This window comes from Mobula hypostoma, chromosome 1 (genome assembly GCF_963921235.1).
Source record: "Mobula hypostoma chromosome 1, sMobHyp1.1, whole genome shotgun sequence".
In the NCBI taxonomy this organism is placed as follows: Eukaryota; Metazoa; Chordata; class Chondrichthyes; order Myliobatiformes; family Myliobatidae; genus Mobula; species Mobula hypostoma.
Genome location: NC_086097.1, coordinates 69,916,869 through 69,935,001, shown reverse-complemented (window position 1 = coordinate 69,935,001; position 18,133 = coordinate 69,916,869). Strand labels below are relative to the sequence as shown.

Below are 18,133 nucleotides of genomic sequence, written 5' to 3'. Positions count from 1 at the left end.
TAATGTGTTCGGTTCTCCCAGTGTGGCCTCCTGGAAATGGACCAGATGAATTTGAGGGCATGGTGGAAGTTGGCGGCAAAGTAGATGAAGTCGACAAGTTCAGCATGGGTGAAGAAAGCAGCACCAATGCAGTTGTCAATGTAGCATAGGATAAGTGCAGGACAGCCACCAGTGTAGGCTTCAGACATAGACTGCTCCAGGTAGCCAACAAACAGCCAAGCATAGCTGGGACCCATACGAATGCCCATGGCTGCATCTTTTGTTTGAAGGAAGTGGGAGGACCCAAAGAAGAAATTATTTAGAGTGAGGACAAGTTCCACTTGGCAGAGGAGCGTGGTGGTGGAGGGTAAATGGTTAGGTCTGGTGTCCAGAAAAAAGACAGGGAGCTTTGAGGCCTTCTTGGTAGGGGACAGAGGTGTATACAGACTGGACAACCATGGTAAAATAAGATGATGGGGGCCAGGGAACTTGAAATCCTTGAGAAGAGCAAGAGCGTGTGTGGTGTCATGGATGTAGGTGGTAAGGGGCTGAACCAGGGGGGATAAAACAAAGTCGAGGTATGCAGATATGAGTTCAGTGAGGCAGGAGTAAGCTGAAACAATGGGTCTACTTGAATGGGTTTGTGGATCTTGGGTAGGAGGTAGATAAGGGAGGTGCGGGGTGTGGGAACTATGAGGTTTTTCCCCGCCCTACCTCCTTCCTCACTACCATCCCAGGCCTGAAACAGTCCCTCCAGGTGAGCCAATATTTCACCAGTGAGTCTGTTGGAGTCAATCACTGCGTTTGGTGCTCCTGGTGTGGCTCCTGTATCAGTGAAACCCGATGTAAATTGGGAGATCGCTTCGCCAAGCATGTAACTCTGTCCGCCAGAACAAGCAGGATCTCCCAATGGCCACCCATTTTAATTCCACTTCCCATTCCCATTCTGATATGTCCATCCATGGCCTCCTTCACTGTCGTGATGAGGCCACACTTGGGTTGAAGGAACAACACCTTATATTCCGTTTGGGTAGCCTCCAACCCCATGGCATGAACATCTATTTCTCAAACTTCTGGTAATACCCCCCAAACTGCCCCCCTCTCCATTTCCCATCCCCCTTCTCATCTCCTTGCCCACCCATCACCTCGCTCTGGTGCTCCTTCCCCCTTTTTCTTTCTTCCATGGCCTTCTGTCTCTTACACCAATCAATTTCCTAGCTCTTACTTCATCCCTCCCCCTCCAAGTTTCACCTATCACCTGGTGGTTCTCTCTCCCCTCCCCCACCTTTTAAATCTACTCCTCAGCCTTTTTTCCTCCAGCCTGCTGAAGGGTTTCAGCCCAAAATGTCAACTGTTTTTTTCCATAGATGCTGCCTGACCTGCTGAGTTCCTCCAGCATTTTGTGTGTGTTTACAAAAGTTAATATATGAAGAGTCAATCATGAAACAAAAGCAAAACTGTGGATGTTGAATACCTGAACTTAAAAAATAACAAAATACCAGAAAATACTCAGCAGTTCGGAAAGTATCAGTGGAGAGAGAAAAACAGATAAAATATTTCAGATCAGTAACATTTCATCACCATAGATGGTGACTGGCCTGCTGTTTTCAATAATATTTCATTTTATTTAAGAAAAGTGAATGTTTCACCATTATTATCAATCTACCTATTAAGTCTCATTCCACACAGGAGTTTCTTCAAATTTGTTTATCAACGTGTGCTTAAATGTGAAGACCATATTTTTTTAAAATAAGCTTTAATATTTGTTTATAAAACCTTGGAAAGTTTAAACCAGAGCAATGTACCATCACCAATGGAAAATATATCAAAATAATTAACATATATATAAATAGATTTGGTTAAAGTTTAATGGAATATTCCTTTTGTATGCATTTTATAAAAGTTGTATTAAATTCCAATACTTAACAATATTAATCACCAAATTTGTCAACTTGTAGATTATTAAATATTCAATCGTTCCTTTTGCTTTCATAAATCACCAGCAATATTGCAATGACAATATTCACCGAAATAATTTCCAAAATAAAACATAGAAGTGATTTGCTTCAAAGTGACCTTGCTTTCAAATTGAGAAAAAGGTTTAACCAGACACCATAGTTTGCTTTGACCTGCATGAAACTTCAATGTGACTAAACTTTTAAAGATGTCATTTTAAATATTTGAAGTTCTTTCACCTTATTTCACATTTTGGTGGTTGTGAAAATCTCATGCCCGCTTTCTCTATTTAAAATCTGAATAGGCCTTGCAAATCGCATAACCAGCATGCGGTTTACACTGTTTTCTCTCAGTTTACAAAATTAAACATGTGGCGTGCATAAAAACATCAAAAGGCAATAAATCTCGACTTGCATTCAGGCCAAAGATGTAAACGCAGTGTTGTAAATAAGATGGTCTTATTCCACACAAATAGAAAGCTGTTTCTCAAAGTTGTACAAAGTCTGAAATATTAACTTAATTTCTTCTGCAGGAGGGAATACGACAAGTCTTGAAGTATCTGGACAGCCAAAGGCAACAGTAGTTCCAACTGGTTTGTATTGCCTACTATACATCTCATAATATTGTGTGGGTAGTGGGTAGTGGCTCCATATGTCACTACTACAGGGCGTGACGACCCTGCCTTACACGAGTCCCGGGCTCAGCTGGCTCTGGCTGACAGTACCCGGTATGGGCCCCTATCCAGGGTTATGGATCCCACTGCCTTGTGGGTATCTTCAGGAGAAGAGAAGGCTAAGGAGTAAACCCTACACAAATCCGGAGTGGAGCCCCTAAGGCAGTTGGATGATGTATCACGTCACCTGCCGGCAGCTCCTGCACCCAAGCTGATGCCAAATGTACTGCTTCGCATTCCTTTGGACCACATCTGCGAGGCCGAGAGGGGGATCTTGATGTCTGGGCAGCCCAGGATCTCCATATTCATCGCCAGGTCTGCGCCCCGGAACCGGGCGCATCCATTGTCTACTTAGACAGACGGAGCCATTAAGATTAATACTGTGTGATGTCTAATCAGACTGAAAATCGTTACAACAAAACCTGTTGCAGAATTTTAGAACTATTAAAGCTGAAAAAGAGGCTATTCTGTCCAGCGGTTACATTCCCAGGATTTGTACATCAATTCATTTAGTCCCATTCACTTGCTTTTTCCTTGGGCAGTAAGTAAATTTCCTTAACTGCCTGTTCAATTATCTTTTGAAAGCCTCAATTAACTCTGTTTTGATCATCGTACCATCAGTTGCATATCATTGGCACTGTGGTTTTTTTTCCTAAAAAGAAAAGAGCTTTCCCTCATTCCTCCCCATACCCTTTGTCTCTCACTTTTAATAGGAAAGTTTATCCCAGCTAAACCAGTAATGAAATTAGACCATAAGACATAGGAACAGAATTAGGCTATTTGGTCCATTGTGTCTGCTCCACATGTTGTAAACATCTACCAATTTTCTTCTCAATTATATTTCCTCCAAAGAAAACAACTCCTTACTGAACACCCGTAACCTCAAGATGGTACCTCCACATCCAGAACTGTAGCTACCAGACAGAACCAGACCCAATTCTCCAGTTGCACAGATTAAGTGGTTCAGCATTGACTAGATGGGCTGAAGGGCCTGGTTCTGTGTTATACTTTTCTATGACTCTATAGAATATAGTTACTTATTGTTATTGAAACATGTTTTCTGGATAATTTTACAACATATTGGATATTATAACAATTGTTTTGGTCAGTGTTCTTTTTCCAAGTGCCTGATATATATGATTGAATTTCAGCCATGACAAACCTGCACTGTCCTACAGTTATTATTTAATTTTGATCTACCTAATCCTTCTCATCCAATACTATTTAGTTAAGAATATAGGATTTTACAGATTTCAGCCAGACACTTATTCAAGGTCGATGGAGAAGTTTGTGAGCAGTTAATTTGTTTTTCATGTCAGCACTTTCACGATAGTAAAGCTATTTAAAAGAATTAGGAAAGATACATCTGATAATACATGGTTCAACTTTATTGTATATTGTTGATAAACGTTGTTAATATTATGACAAACAAATATTTTGGAAAGTAAATGAATATTGATGTTTGTGAAAATCATGAGACTGTAGATAATAGAAATCAGATATAAAAACAGAAAATGCTGGAAATACCCAAGTAGTCAGGTGGTATCTGTGAAAAGATGAGCACAATTGACTTCAGGCAAATGACCCTTATTCAGAACTGATCTGGAAACTGATAAAGGACTTGAAATGTCATTTCTATTTTCCCTCTTAAGAATGCATTCTGAATGACTGAATATTTCCAGCACTTTCTGTTCCTAAGAAATGTTCCTATTTTAATGGATTGTGGATGTTTTAAGAAAAAAACTCTTCATTTAACATGGTATTATTTGCTCATTTGCAAACTTCACTAAGATCTGTAAAAGAAAACATATAAGAACTGTATTTCACCTAAAAGGTTCCATTATTCATATTTTAGCAAGAACTATAAAGAAAAAACCTGCAAAAAATGCGAAAAGGAATTCAAAACCAGTAATCAAAGGTAAGGACCCTCCCCCACACACAGTTCTTTTTAGTAAAATTTTACCTACTGATTGAACGGCCGTATGTTCTTTATCCCACAGACTGCAAAGCTGATATCGCTTTTTTAATCGATGGGAGCTGGAACCTAGGTAAACGCAGATTTAATCTACAGAAGAATTTTGTCATCAGAGTTACCAATTTGCTTGGTATTGGGCCAGAAGGGCCACTTGTTGGCATTGTACAAGTCAGGTAAAATAGGAAAAAACTGTATCAAATTGCTCTCTTAAACTTTTCCAATTAAGGCTAAACTATCATTTGCACCTGTGAAAATGTGAGTGTCTGCATCGGTGTAAAATGAGTCACAATGTCCTTCATGTATTACAGTGACAATCCTAAAATTGAGTTCATGTTGAAGGATAACACTAATTCAAGAGATCTTAATTCTGCGATCAAAAATGTGACGTATAAGGGAGGCGAGACCAATGTTGGTGAGTGGAATGTTTTTTTTTGTAATTTATTTTTTACTGAGTTTCATCATCAAACATTTCCACAGGATGTATTTCAGATACTGTACATATATCATATTTGTCACAATTCTCCACATAATATTTATCTGAAGTATACTCTTATAGAAAGAGGAGGAAAGAAAGAACAATCACAAGAAGAAAACTATGTTCAGAGCAGGGAGTGATTTTTTTTAAACAACATATTCATTGATTGTGAGAATAAAATCAGGCCTATGAGATGTTATGTAGTTAAACCATTTTTCCAGTATGAATAAAATTGTTCCAACTTATGATTAACAGATGTTGTTATCTTCTCCATTTTGTAAATGTCCATTGTAATTTCCATCCATACATTTAAAGTTGGGCTCTCCTGAGATAACCACTTTCTGGTAAGGGTCTTTTTACCAGCCACCAGCAGTACATTCATTAAATATTTATATTTATCTCTTTTCAACCATTCTTGAGGTATATACCCAAAATATATGGTCTTACTAAGTGTATTTATCTGTTAGTATATCATTGAAATTTGCAGAATATAACTTAATCGATCTACTCCCTCAACAAATAAGAACCAAGAAAAGTGAATAATAAAAAGAAAGGTAAGGAAGGTGTGGTTCCAAGACTGGTGTCTCTAGCTGACCCTGGGTTGGGCTAGAAGAAAAGTTTAGCTGTGGGGGATAGCCCCTCCTACCTGTAGGTTGAGGGCCCCCACTGCAGTACCTATAAAAGTAAAAAAAAACTATGTCCATTACACAGAAATGATTTCCCTGTGTATTCCTCCCATGTATATATTCTCATTTAGGTGGGGAAAAAGGAATGAATAAATGATTTTTTTTTAATTCAGTAATGTAAAATTCACATTATAACATGTATTTCTCGAGATAGGTATATCACCATCTATTTTTGCTTCCATTTAGTTTATCAGCACTTTTAAAGTTAGCCAAACCTTATGGCTGTTCTGGAGGAGGTGAGGGCTGCCCTCGGAGAACTGACAGTCTCTTCCTAAATTCCTTCTCTTGTCCTGTTCCCGTCTCCTGCTTTCTAGGTTCTCTATTTCCCAAGCAGCTCAGGACAACTGCTCAGCCAGAGTTTGGAATGTTTTTTTATTACAATATACACATTAACATTATTCTCGCTTCTGCATTTTTAATTTGGACTTTCAACATTGTTCTCCAATCAAGCTGGCAACTTGAAAATATGCATTTTGTTATTGATATGGAATGATATCCTGATTCTTAAACTTTTTGGCCTCTTTACTGTAGTTTGTACATATTGTTCCCTGAATAAGATGGCATGTATTTTTCACAGCACCATTACTGCAAATGATACTTACCAGGTTTTGTTTTCTCTTAATATCCCATCTCTGAGAGTGAACATAACACATCAATGACTCCAAATGTAACTATGGTGTATCCCTGCTCGATTCAATGCATTGTTAACTATAACACAGCAACTTTTGATCTGTGCATTCATTTAATATCTGAGGCTTAAAAGGTTATGTCTGTCATATTTTCATCATTTTATGGTATAGATTCTCTATCCTATAGTTTGTTCCAGAACACAAGTACCTAATTTCTTGGTTAGTAATAGAGAGCAAGAGATTTTCATTAATATCATTAAATCTGCAATTTTTCCAGACTGTTTCCGTACAGACTCACTGATAGCAACTTTCAAAGTAGAGGTACAGTAAATTAAGAATGATGTATATATTTAAAAAAGAGCTTAGTTTTAATCTAAAACTCATTCTGTCAAATTGTCAATGAAACTGAGACTGGTGGTAGATGAACAGCTAGTTTGTTTTTGCTGACTGTTGATCCAGCCATATCCCTCTCTTTCATACCACCCTGCACTTATCCACTGCAGTTTCTCTTTGGGGCCTGCTGGAGACTTGACCTGTACACACCCTTTCATCAAGGCATTGTGATGAGCGGGCAGCAATTGGGCCTCAGACAGTGGACCCTGAAGCCTCATCTCCAAATCTCTCTGATGGCCTTCTGTCAGCATGCCAAAGCTGTTGAATATCTTTGAATGCCTCTGATAATCTTAGGAACTTACAGACATTTCAAGTACACTTAACTAATCAAAAATGAAGAATTAAGTTGGGAACACACAACTTTTCAAACAGTTAGTGACTCCATCATTTGAAGGTGTTCAAGGTACATATGCCAGCCATCATTGGGATAAAACTAAGAGGGTAGATATGAAGTGCATGATGTTCTGCACCAAATCTGGTCACTGTTGAGTGTTGGGCAGAGAATGAGAACAAATGCATTTCACCTCCAGTTCATTTCTAACATCTAACAGCATGGTACCATACTGGTGAACTGATCCACAGGCAAAATATTGCCAGCAGCTCTCAGTGTAGCAAAAGGTTGCGCATGGTGTGAATAATATCCTGAGCTGTGCATAAGGGTATTGTAGGAAAGGCAGATGAACTTGGGGCAAGAATCAACACCTGGAATTATGATATTGTAGTCATTAGTGAGACTTGTTTGCAGGAGGGGCAGTTCTGGCAGCTCAGTATACCAGGATTCCGTTGCTTTAGATGCAACAGCGCCGGAGGGATTGAAGGAAGAGGGGTGGGCGATAATAGTCCCTGAAATCAATAAAATGAATATCAGACACAGAGTAAAAAATTCTGTCAGTTCACTGTGATTAACAACCAGAGATTAATTTCAAGGCAACCATCCTATTCTATAGGGAAAGAGATATGGAAGAGCTGAGAAAACAAATTAATTAATGGTAAATAAATGTAAACATTTAAATCAAATTTGGTGAGCACACTTCAATCAAAGTTCTGTGATTTGTATAACAGTTCTCCATCACTGCCTTTAATAGGGGAAATTTCCCAATCTTTTATTGGGAAGATGCTGCTGTTTTATTTCTCCCCTTTCTAAATACATCTTATTTGAGAGAGACAAAAAACTGAAATAACTCAGGAAGTTGACTTTGGTGCAAAACAGACTGCTGGGAGTCAAAAGCATCATTGGTTGCCCCCCTTTTTTTTTAAAAAATAAAGACATATATTGACAGCAATCTATCAGATTCTCTAACAACCAATCACAGTTTCTTCTAGAAGTACAATAAGATCAGTCATCTTCCATTGATGCCTGCATTTGAGGGTTATGACATAAATACCCTCAGTGACTTATTGCAGGTTGTGGACATTATGTTTTGGGTATTGTACCAACTATCCAATCAAAACCTCAATCATCAGCACTTTTACTTGAATATTGATTGACAGTACTGGTTTTACACATGATCTCCAAAATTTACTCAGAAGAAAGTAGAAAGCTTTGCTTTTTCGTTCATCCCAGTGGGAATAAGTGTGGTGCTGTTCCAAAGGACTTTACAGGAGTTGGTCTGAAACTCTTTCTTGCAAATAAGGAAATTCATATGTTAAACTAAAACTTCCAAGAGGCCACTTTTAGTTTCTTTCCCAAAATTAACTAGTTGCATATATGTCTACAACCATTACAAAATGTATCCAACCATTTGCATTTTACACATTTATTAAAATAAATAAGATAAAGGAGCCCCAGTTTATAGCTTCTCAATGTTAACAAAAATCACAGATTTCTTAGAGATCCAGGACAGTCATGAAAGCATTAATGTTTCTCATTCCTTGTGCTGGTTTCTTCAGGTCAGTACAAAAAAAGTATCATGAAATGAGTTGTTCAGAAGTTTTCTTTTCATTTAATGGCGAACTTCTGGGAGATGGATGTGTTGTTTTGCAGTAAGGATGGGATGGGGGTGGGGGGGCTGCTGTGCAAGAAAGATGTCTTATGTTCCCTACCAACTAGGCTAAAAACAGATGCTTGTATTTCCTACTGGCATCCATATGATTGTACTAACTGGACCAGCTCAAGTTATGTAGAAATTTTCTAAATAATTACTTCTTTACTTAAAATGTTCATTGTATATACCAGGTAAAGCACTGATGCACACAACAGAGGGCTTTTTCACTCCTAACAAGGGTGCACGGACTGGATATCCAAAAGTTGTAGTTGTCCTTGTGGATGGATGGCCTTCAGATGAAATTGAAAACGCTGCACATCGGGCGAGAGAATCAGGCATTAATGTTTTTATTGTCTCTGTTGCAAAAGCCCTTCCTGAAGAGAGAAAAATGGTGCGAGACCAGAATTATGCAGAAAAGGTAAGATCACTGCAGCAATTAAGAGTATAATAATGTAATCATTTGTTTTCTATTTACAAAAATAGAAGTGTTAAAGGTATTTATTATTTCCAATCCATTGCATCACCAGCATTTTGATTATGTCCTGTTCTTCCCCCATCAATCACTTTGTTAGCTGTGAATTTTGCTCAGGCGGTGGCTTCATATTTTGCTTTCTATCTGGTAATATTTTAAAACCCTTTTAGATAATTTTGTAACCAATGGGATATCATGTAGCTTTTTAGATTTTAACATTTGCTAATGAATCTTCCACAATTAACTACTCTGTCAAATTATTCCATTTTATGGAATAAATAAAGACACAGATGTTGATGGAAGCCAATTCCAAAAGCAGAGTAGAATGTGCAATATTGTTCTAGGCAAAAGATAACCAGCATTATAAAACTTAACCACCAAATTCAAATAAGTAATATATTTTATTGCATTGTTCTGGTACAAAATATCAGGGTGAACTTAATTTGCTAGCGCATCCAAAATTTCTTGTGTCACTATAATAATGCTTCATTGTTTTTCTTCAATTCCAGATTGTTTGCAGAAACAATGGATTATTTTCTTATGCCATCCAAAACTGGTTTGGTATGTACAAGTTTATAAAACCTATAGCACAAAGGCTGTGCTCTCACAGCCAGATGATATGCAGTAGAACATGTCACAATTCAGTCAACCTTGGCTTCTTAATTGATGGATCAAGCAGTGTTGGTGATAGCAACTTCCGCACCGTTTTGAATTTCATCAGTGAAATTTTGAAACCCTTTGACATTCATCAGATCGGTTCAAGAGTTGGTGCTGTACAGTTCACATATGATCAAAGAACTGAATTTGATTTTGATGACCATTTAACAAAGGATGATGTGCTAAATGCCATCAGTAGCATCCGTTACTGGAGTGGTGGCACAGCTACAGGAGAAGCACTCACTTACACCTTAAAGAACCTCTTTGGAAAAATCAAGAACAACAACGTTAATGTGCTGATTGTCATCACTGATGGTCAATCTTATGATGATGTTCAGAGTCCAGCAACTCTGGCACATCAAGCAGGTGGGTGGATGATAAAATAATATCACTTCAATCTTAGCTATAATGTAGAATATATTGTCTTTTTTTTACAACATATACAGGGCATATAAAGTGCCCTTTAATATATACTGCATCTTATGTCATTTCCCACTCGAGGAGACTGCAAATCCATAACCAGCCAGTAGAAGACCTGTGAGTTTAATTAACTCTTTCTATCCATTTTTTCTAAAGTGTCCATTTATTCCTTTGATGGCAAGGCTAAATTTTGGAATGCAATGATGACCACAATCATAAATTATTTAAAAACCTAATGCATAATGACGAACCAAAATGTCACTACCCATTTGCCTCTGTAGATGGTGTTTGACCCACTAAGCTTCTTCAGCAATTGTTTTCTGCTCCAGATCCTGGCACCTGTACTCCCTTGTGTCATCATAAATGCAAATGCTATTTTGATACTTAAAACTTTTATGTTGAGACAATAAACCACATGACTGTCATATCTTCACGGTACACTCCACACGGCACAATAGGTCAGAATAATACAGCACAGGCCCTTTGAACTAACTGGTATGTGCGCAGCACTGTGTGCTCCCTGCTAGGCCCAGTTGCCAGTGTTTGGTTCATAACCTTCCAGGTCCTTTCCCTCCACGTTCTAATGAAAATCCCTCTTTTATATAGCATTTGTACCTGCCTCAACCACATTCTCTGGCAGCTCATGATAAAGATGCAGCGTAGCCAACTTCTCCCTAGAACATAGGCCTTCTAGTCTAGCATCCTTGTAAATCTCTTCAGCTTGACAGTGTCTTTCCTACACAGGGTGACCAAAACTGTACACAATACTCGTAGTGCAGGCTTAGGAATGACATAATGTCTCTACCTCCCAACTCAGTGCCCTGACTGATGAAGGCCAGCATACTAAATGCCTTCTGTTTCTACTGCACCTTTCCTACTTGTGCAGCCACTTTCAGTGAACTATGCGCTTATACTCCATAAGACATGGAGTGCAGAATCAGGCCAATTAGATTATGGAGGCTGCTCTACCATTCTGTTATGGCTGATCTATTATCCCTTTCAAACCCATTCTCCTGCCTTCTCCCTGTAACTTTAACTGCCAGGTCCCTCTATATTGCAACACTCGTCAGTGCCTTGCCATTCAATGTATAGGTCCTACCTTGGTTTGACTGTTCAAGATGCATCTCCTCACCTTCATCCAAGTTGAAACCCATTTGCCACTCCTCAGCCCATCTCCATAACCGATCAAGATCTCTTTGGAATTCATTGTAATCTGCTCTACTATCAACAAGACCCCTTAATTTATTATCATCAGCAAACTTGCCAATCATGCCTTGGTACATTCAAAAGTGAAACTTTAATTAAGAATACAATCCTACCTTTTGTGATCCTCTTGGCAGGAAAATGCTTACGGAATTCTGCATCGTTAAAGATGACTGCATTAAAGAAGCACCACTTGAATTGGTCAATATTTGATCTGTCCACAAATAAAAAACAAATTCCCTAAGTTATTTAACTTATTCAATTTGTTATATAACTTTACTTAAATCTTTCACAAAAGTTTTTAAAACTGGTTATTTTTTAAATTTAAGGACTTAAAAGTTGAAAACCAATATACACTGCCTTGACAAAGTACTCAGCCCCCACAACTATTTTCACATTTTACCGTCTCATTTTCTAAATTTAAAATATATTGAAGTAGGATATTTTTGAGTTAATCTGTAAACTGTTATGCATCATATCAAATCAAAAGAAAAATTTCAAAAGCTGTTGACAATTTACTAAAAGTTAAAAACCAGAATTGTAAGGCTGAAAAGGTATTTATCCCATTTGCAATTACTACACTAACTTTCCTCGGGTGCAATAATCTATATTATCTTCCAACACAACCAATTTGTTGATGCAGAAGATAGAAGGATCACCTTTTTTTCAATGAATTCATAAGAATACCCCCTCTCTCTGTTAGGTCTAACACTATAGTAGGTTTTCAACAGACCAAACCAAAATGAACACAAAAGTACATTAAATATACTCAGGGAAATGATAATAGAGAAGCACAAATCTGGGGAGGCTATAAGACCATCTCAAAGGCACTGAACATATCTCGGAGCTCAGTGCAGTCCATTGTGAAAAACTGGAAAAAAAAACATGAAACCACAGCCACTTTAATTCTGGTAATTTAAAAATGCATTTGAAATGGATTATTAAATTACTGGGAACAGGGGATGCTTTTCAGCAGGAGGGACTGGAATTCTGGTCATGATTGATGGGAAGATGAATGCTGCTAAATACAGAGATCCTGGATTAAAAAACCTGCTGGCCTCTGCCAGAAAGCTCAAACTGGGGAGGAGGTTAGTCTTTCATCAGGACAATGACCCAAAACACACTGCCAAAGCAACCGCAGAGTGGCTTTAAATGAAGAAAAATTATCCCTTGAGTGGCCCAGAGTCCTGACCTTAACTCAATCAAACATCTGATTGTTGTCCACTGGCACAGTTTGAGCAAATTTGCAAGGAGGAATGGACAAAACTTGCTCCACCACTTTGTGCAAAGCTAATAGAGACTAATCCAAAAAGACTACTGTCTGTAATAGCTGCGAGAGATGGTTTAACTGAGTATTGAGCACAGGGAATAAATATTTTTCAACTGTTTTTAGTTTCTCATGCTTTACAATTTCCCCCTTTTTTTGGAATCTACAATGAAAAAAGGAGCATGTGATTCACAAATAAAAATTCTCAGTGAAATTGATCAAAATCCCTGGTTGTAATACTGATTTATGTGAACAAAGGGTTGGCAGCTAAATACTTTTAAAAGGAACTGTATTTTAGAGATATAGAAAAGACAAAGGAGGAGCTTTAACCTAGTAATCCATTTCTAGCACCAGAATTAAAGCTAATATTTATAAAATTATGAGGAAGCCAAAAAGAGAAAATGGAATTAACCAATTTCAAGATCAAAATACATAAAGTAATTGTTAGAAGGATAGAGGGATAATGAAAATCTGCTTTATCAGAGTAAAGGTTTAGAACTCAATTTGCTGTCATTAGTCTTAAACCTTTAAAAAAATAGTGGCAGTGTAACAACAACCATCTTAGACAAAAGAAATTTACAACCCCAACTGATATTTTAATAGCTTAGTACTTGTGGTGATTTGATGTTTGTACGATAAAAAAAATTCTATTTGAAAATTGAGGAGCCATATTCATTAAATCTTGCTGCAATGCTTTAAAAGGTTGCCCACTAAAACCATCATGTTATGTCTCTGGCAATCAAACTTTGGCTAAAAACTCGAGTAATTTAAGAGGCAGAATCCTACAAAATAATATACTATACCCCAAGGAAGCTTAGGTGATATTGGTTTGGATTTCAACAATGAAATATTTCTCCCAAGTATTCATGTACTTTTTTTCCCCTTTCAGGTGTCATAGTTTATTCAGTTGGAATTTCATGGGCAATGCCAAATGAACTCAGAGCGATGGCTTCAGAACCTAAAGATTCACATAATTTCTTTGCGAAAGATTTCCCAATGGTGAACAAATTGGTGCCTGATATTCTTAAAGGAATTTGCAACGACTATTCAGCAAAAGCAATGTGATCCAGCACCTGCTTTGATATTCAAAGGGAATCTTTTATCAACAACATATTAGATCTCTTATGACAATACTAACAAATGTGATAGTGCAATATTTTGTAGAAATCTAGGCCTGATTATTAACAAACAGTCCTGCATGTGCCATTACTCCTACAAACTATCCAAACTGACAGCAGCACTGGAAAAGCTTAATTACATTTATGTACAAAGATGCATTTATAAACTGCTTGTATTGTGCAAGAGACAATTGCATGTTTGAGGAAAATGTTGTTGTAGGTTCAGTGAGAGTGTTGGAAAAACATTGATGGCCATTTGATTTCACTGACACGTAACCTCAGTTAAATATTTAAATGCAAATTACATTTAATGTGTCTTCTATGTGCCTGAATGTTATGCAAGCCACTTTGCAAAATATCTCATTGTTTGCAATAAATCTCACAATCTATTATTACATTTGAGTTGGGAAATTGGTATCATATGACATAATTATACTCAAGATTAATTTAGCAACTCTCCAAAAATGTTACTATTCATTAATAAATAATCCTCTTCAAAATGAGATTGATCCTAAGCACTGAGTCTCCCTAAAATGTTTTACATCTAAAGAACATCATACAATCTTTCTGTGAAATACAAAATATCTTCTAAAACAAATTTATGGTGGCATGAATCATTTAGCAATGAAATTTTCTATTATGTAATTTTTAAACTGTTTTATTACAAACTATAAATGTAATGAACTATTCACAATAATCTTATTGGATGGATTCCATGATCTATCAGAAATAAATCGATTATGGTAGTCTGAAAGTAGAGCCTTCCCTTTTTTTGTAAAACAACATTCTGTATTTAGACTGTTAACTTATCAAATGGCTAATTGCATTCTGCATTTTAATGTGGATTGAATTTAAAGATACCAGTTACTTGGGAAAGCTTTTATAATCTTACTTTTAATTCCCAGTACTTCAATATTTCCTCTGCTGCAGCCAATAATGGAAGTCTGAAGTGAGCCAATCTAATTACATATTATGACTATAGATACATTTATTGAAAAGACACAAGTAGAAACTTCTCTGGAATTCTGCTGAAGGACACAGTACCAGTTAAACAAAACTTCTCTGGAATTCTGCTGAAGGACACAGTACCAGTTAAACAAACTAACTAACTAATCTTAACAAACTTTTCAATGCTGCTGAAGAAAGCTGGTTGAAAACAAACCAGAGTCCTTTTTATTGATTATCAGCTTGTAATTCTTGCTGGAAATATGGGTTAGAATAGAGTTACCCTTTCTGGTAGAAAAGCTTTTGATCAGTTTCAAATGTATCTTATTAAAAAATTGCCACTTAGACAAAATATACGAAGGTTCACGTGAATTAGCATACATACCAGTAAATTGTTGTTGACTGTCTGTCATATCCAGTAATGACAGGAGAGCTATGCAGGAGTTTTTAAAGTGTGAAAGCCATTGCTCTGGGGCAGTTCCATTCTTGACCTCAGAAGACTGGTTCCAGTGGTACAAAGTAATCATCATAAACTGGGGATAACCTTGGTTGCAGTAGATGACCATGGCTTCTTTTGTCATGCCCTTCACTCTTCACGAAGCACTGCAGAACCGCCTTCCCGGTCGTTGGATCTCACTGTTGATCTCGTCTGCCCAGTCTACCAGAGCTGACTTCACATGTTAGGACATGTTGGCTGTGAGGCCCCCTGGCTATCCTGTTCTGGTTTAGCCCACCTGTCGAAGCAGTGTACAAGTAAATTAGAAGCCAGGATAATGCCACTGGGCTTCAAGTCTGCTCTGTCATTACATTCAGATTAACCATCATTTTATTTAACCTCAATCAAATTAACATTCCCATATACCTACCTCTGCCTTAAGAATATTTCAATTCTGCTTCCACCATTCTTTGAGGAAGAGAATCAATGGGGCAAAAAAGATTAGCCTCACCAGTACTTTAAATGGCAAATCTTACTTTTAAAAAGTGGTCCGTTTCTTAAATTCTCCCATAACAGGAACCATCCTCTTCCCATTGATTCTGTATATCACAATCAAATCCTTTGTTCTCTTCTAAATTCCACATGATTCAAGCCTAACCTATCTAATCTCTCCTCAAAACAACCCACTTTTCCCCAATTACTAATCTAGCAAAGTTTCTCAGTATTGCTCCCAATTCATTAATATTCTTCCTCACTCGTGAAAGAGACACCCAAATGGTAAGTTACTTCCCAGATGCCAAGGTCATGGATGTCTCGGATCGGGTCCATGGCATTCAGAAGGGTGAGGATGAGCAGACAAAAGTCTTGGTGCACATTGGTATCACCAACGCAAGTAGGAAAAGGGAGGAGATCCTGAAGAGAGAATTTAGGAAGTTGGGTAGAAAGCTGAAAAGCAGGATCTCCAAGGTAGTCATCTCTGGATTGCTGCCTGTGCCACATGCCAGTGCAAGTGAGAATAGATGATTTGGCACATGAATGCATGGCCAAAGAACTGGAGCCAGAGGCAGGTCTTCAGATTTCTGGATCTTTGGGATCCCTTCCAGGGTATGTATGAACTGTACAAAAGGAACAGGTTACACCTGAACCTGAAGGGGACCAATATCCTTGTGAGCAGGGTTGCTTGAGCTGCAGGGGAGGCTTTAAACTAATTTGGCAAGGGGATGGGAACTAGAGTGATAGGGCTGAGGATTAGGCAGTTGGTACACAACTAGATGCACTGTGCAGTGGGACTGTCACAAAGGACAGATAGATGATGGGGCAAAATTGTAGTCAGCGGGATGAGTTGCAGTGTAACATGGGGGCAAAATATAAAAGCCTCATGAATACAGGATTGAAGTTGTTATATTTGAATGTATGCAGTATATAGAATAAGGTCTTGTCTGAAAGAAAATCATAGTTGGGAGCTTAACTTCCAAGGATACATATTGTATTGAAAGGACAGACAGGTAGGCAGAAGGGTTGGGCTCTGTAGAAATCAAATCCTTACAAAGAGGTGACATAGGATTGGAAGATGTAGAATCCTTCTCGGTGAAGTTAACCCCTCATGGATAATCATGGGGGATTTCAATACACAGGTAGATTGGAAAAATCAGGCTGGTGCTGGATCCCAAGATAGAGAATTTGTAGAATGCCTATGTGGTGGCTTTTTACAGCAGTTCATGTTTGAGCGCACTAGGGGAACAGCTACTTCTGGATTGGGTGTCGTGCAATGAACTGGAATTCATAAGAGAGCTTAAGGTAAAGGAACCCTTAGAGGCCAGTAATAATAATATGATAGAATTTACCTTGCAGTTTGAGAGGGAGAAGCTAAATTCAGATGAATCAGTATTACTGTGCAGTAAAGGGTTTATAGAGGAATGAGAGAGGAGCTGACCGAAGTTGATTTGAAGAGGACATTAGCAGAATTGCAGTGATTGGAGTTTCTGGGAGCAATTCAGAAAGCTTAAGATAGATATATCCCAAAGAAAAAGTATTTTAAAGACAGACTGATAAGGAATGTCATAAACAACATAAAAGCAAAAGGGAGGGCCTACAGTAAAGCAAAAATTAGTGGGAAGTTAAGAGGATTGGGAAGCCTTTAAAAACCAACAGAAGGCAACTAAGAAAACTATAAGCAAAAGATGGAATATGAAGATAAGCTGGTCAATAATATCGAAAAGGATATCAAAAGCTTTTTTCCCCCCGATAAATAGAGTTTAAAAAAAAGAGGCGAGAGAAGATGTCAGATCGCTGGATAGGTACTTATGGAGGACAAGGGAATGGCGGACAAACCAAATAAGTATTTTGTATCCGCCCTCACAGTGGAAGACCCGAACAGTATGGCGGAAGCTTGAGAGTGTCAGAGGGCAGAAGTGAGTGCATTAACTATTACTAGGGAGAAGATGCTTGGTAAGGTAGATCAGATGGACTATACCCCAGGGTTCTGAATATGGTAGCTGAAGAGACTGTGGAGGCATTACTACTGATCTTTCAAGAATCACTAGATTCTAGCATGGTTCCGGAGTCCTGGAAAATTCCACTCTTCAAGAAGGGAGGGAAGCAGAACAAAGGAAATTATAGGCCAGTTACTCTGACTTCAATAATTGGGAGGATTGTAAAAGGATGAAGTCTCAGGGTACTTGGATGCACATGATAAAATAGGCCAAACTCAACATGGTTTCCTTAAGGGAAAATCTTGCCTGACAAATCAGTCCAAATTCTTTGAAGAAATAACAAGCAGAATAGAATCAGTGGGCATTATGTACTTGGATTTTCAGAAGGCCTTTGTCAAGGTGCTGCACATGAGACTGCTTAACAAGAGAGCA

The 18,133-nt window shown here is 37.9% G+C and overlaps 1 protein-coding gene across 1 annotated transcript in view; it reads left to right on the top strand.

The window, feature by feature from the left end:
• Positions 1-14,518, top strand: part of coch (coagulation factor C homolog, cochlin (Limulus polyphemus)) — a 34,622-nt gene extending 20,104 nt beyond the window's left edge. The window contains exons 6-12 of the mRNA XM_063068298.1: positions 2,468-2,527; positions 4,464-4,526; positions 4,609-4,756; positions 4,892-4,995; positions 8,943-9,169; positions 9,733-10,246; positions 13,660-14,518. Coding sequence (XP_062924368.1) covers positions 2,468-2,527; positions 4,464-4,526; positions 4,609-4,756; positions 4,892-4,995; positions 8,943-9,169; positions 9,733-10,246; positions 13,660-13,835 — 1,292 coding nt within the window. The 3' untranslated portion in view covers positions 13,836-14,518. The remainder of the gene's footprint in view (positions 1-2,467; positions 2,528-4,463; positions 4,527-4,608; positions 4,757-4,891; positions 4,996-8,942; positions 9,170-9,732; positions 10,247-13,659) is intronic.
• Positions 14,519-18,133: the final 3,615 nt, after the last annotated feature.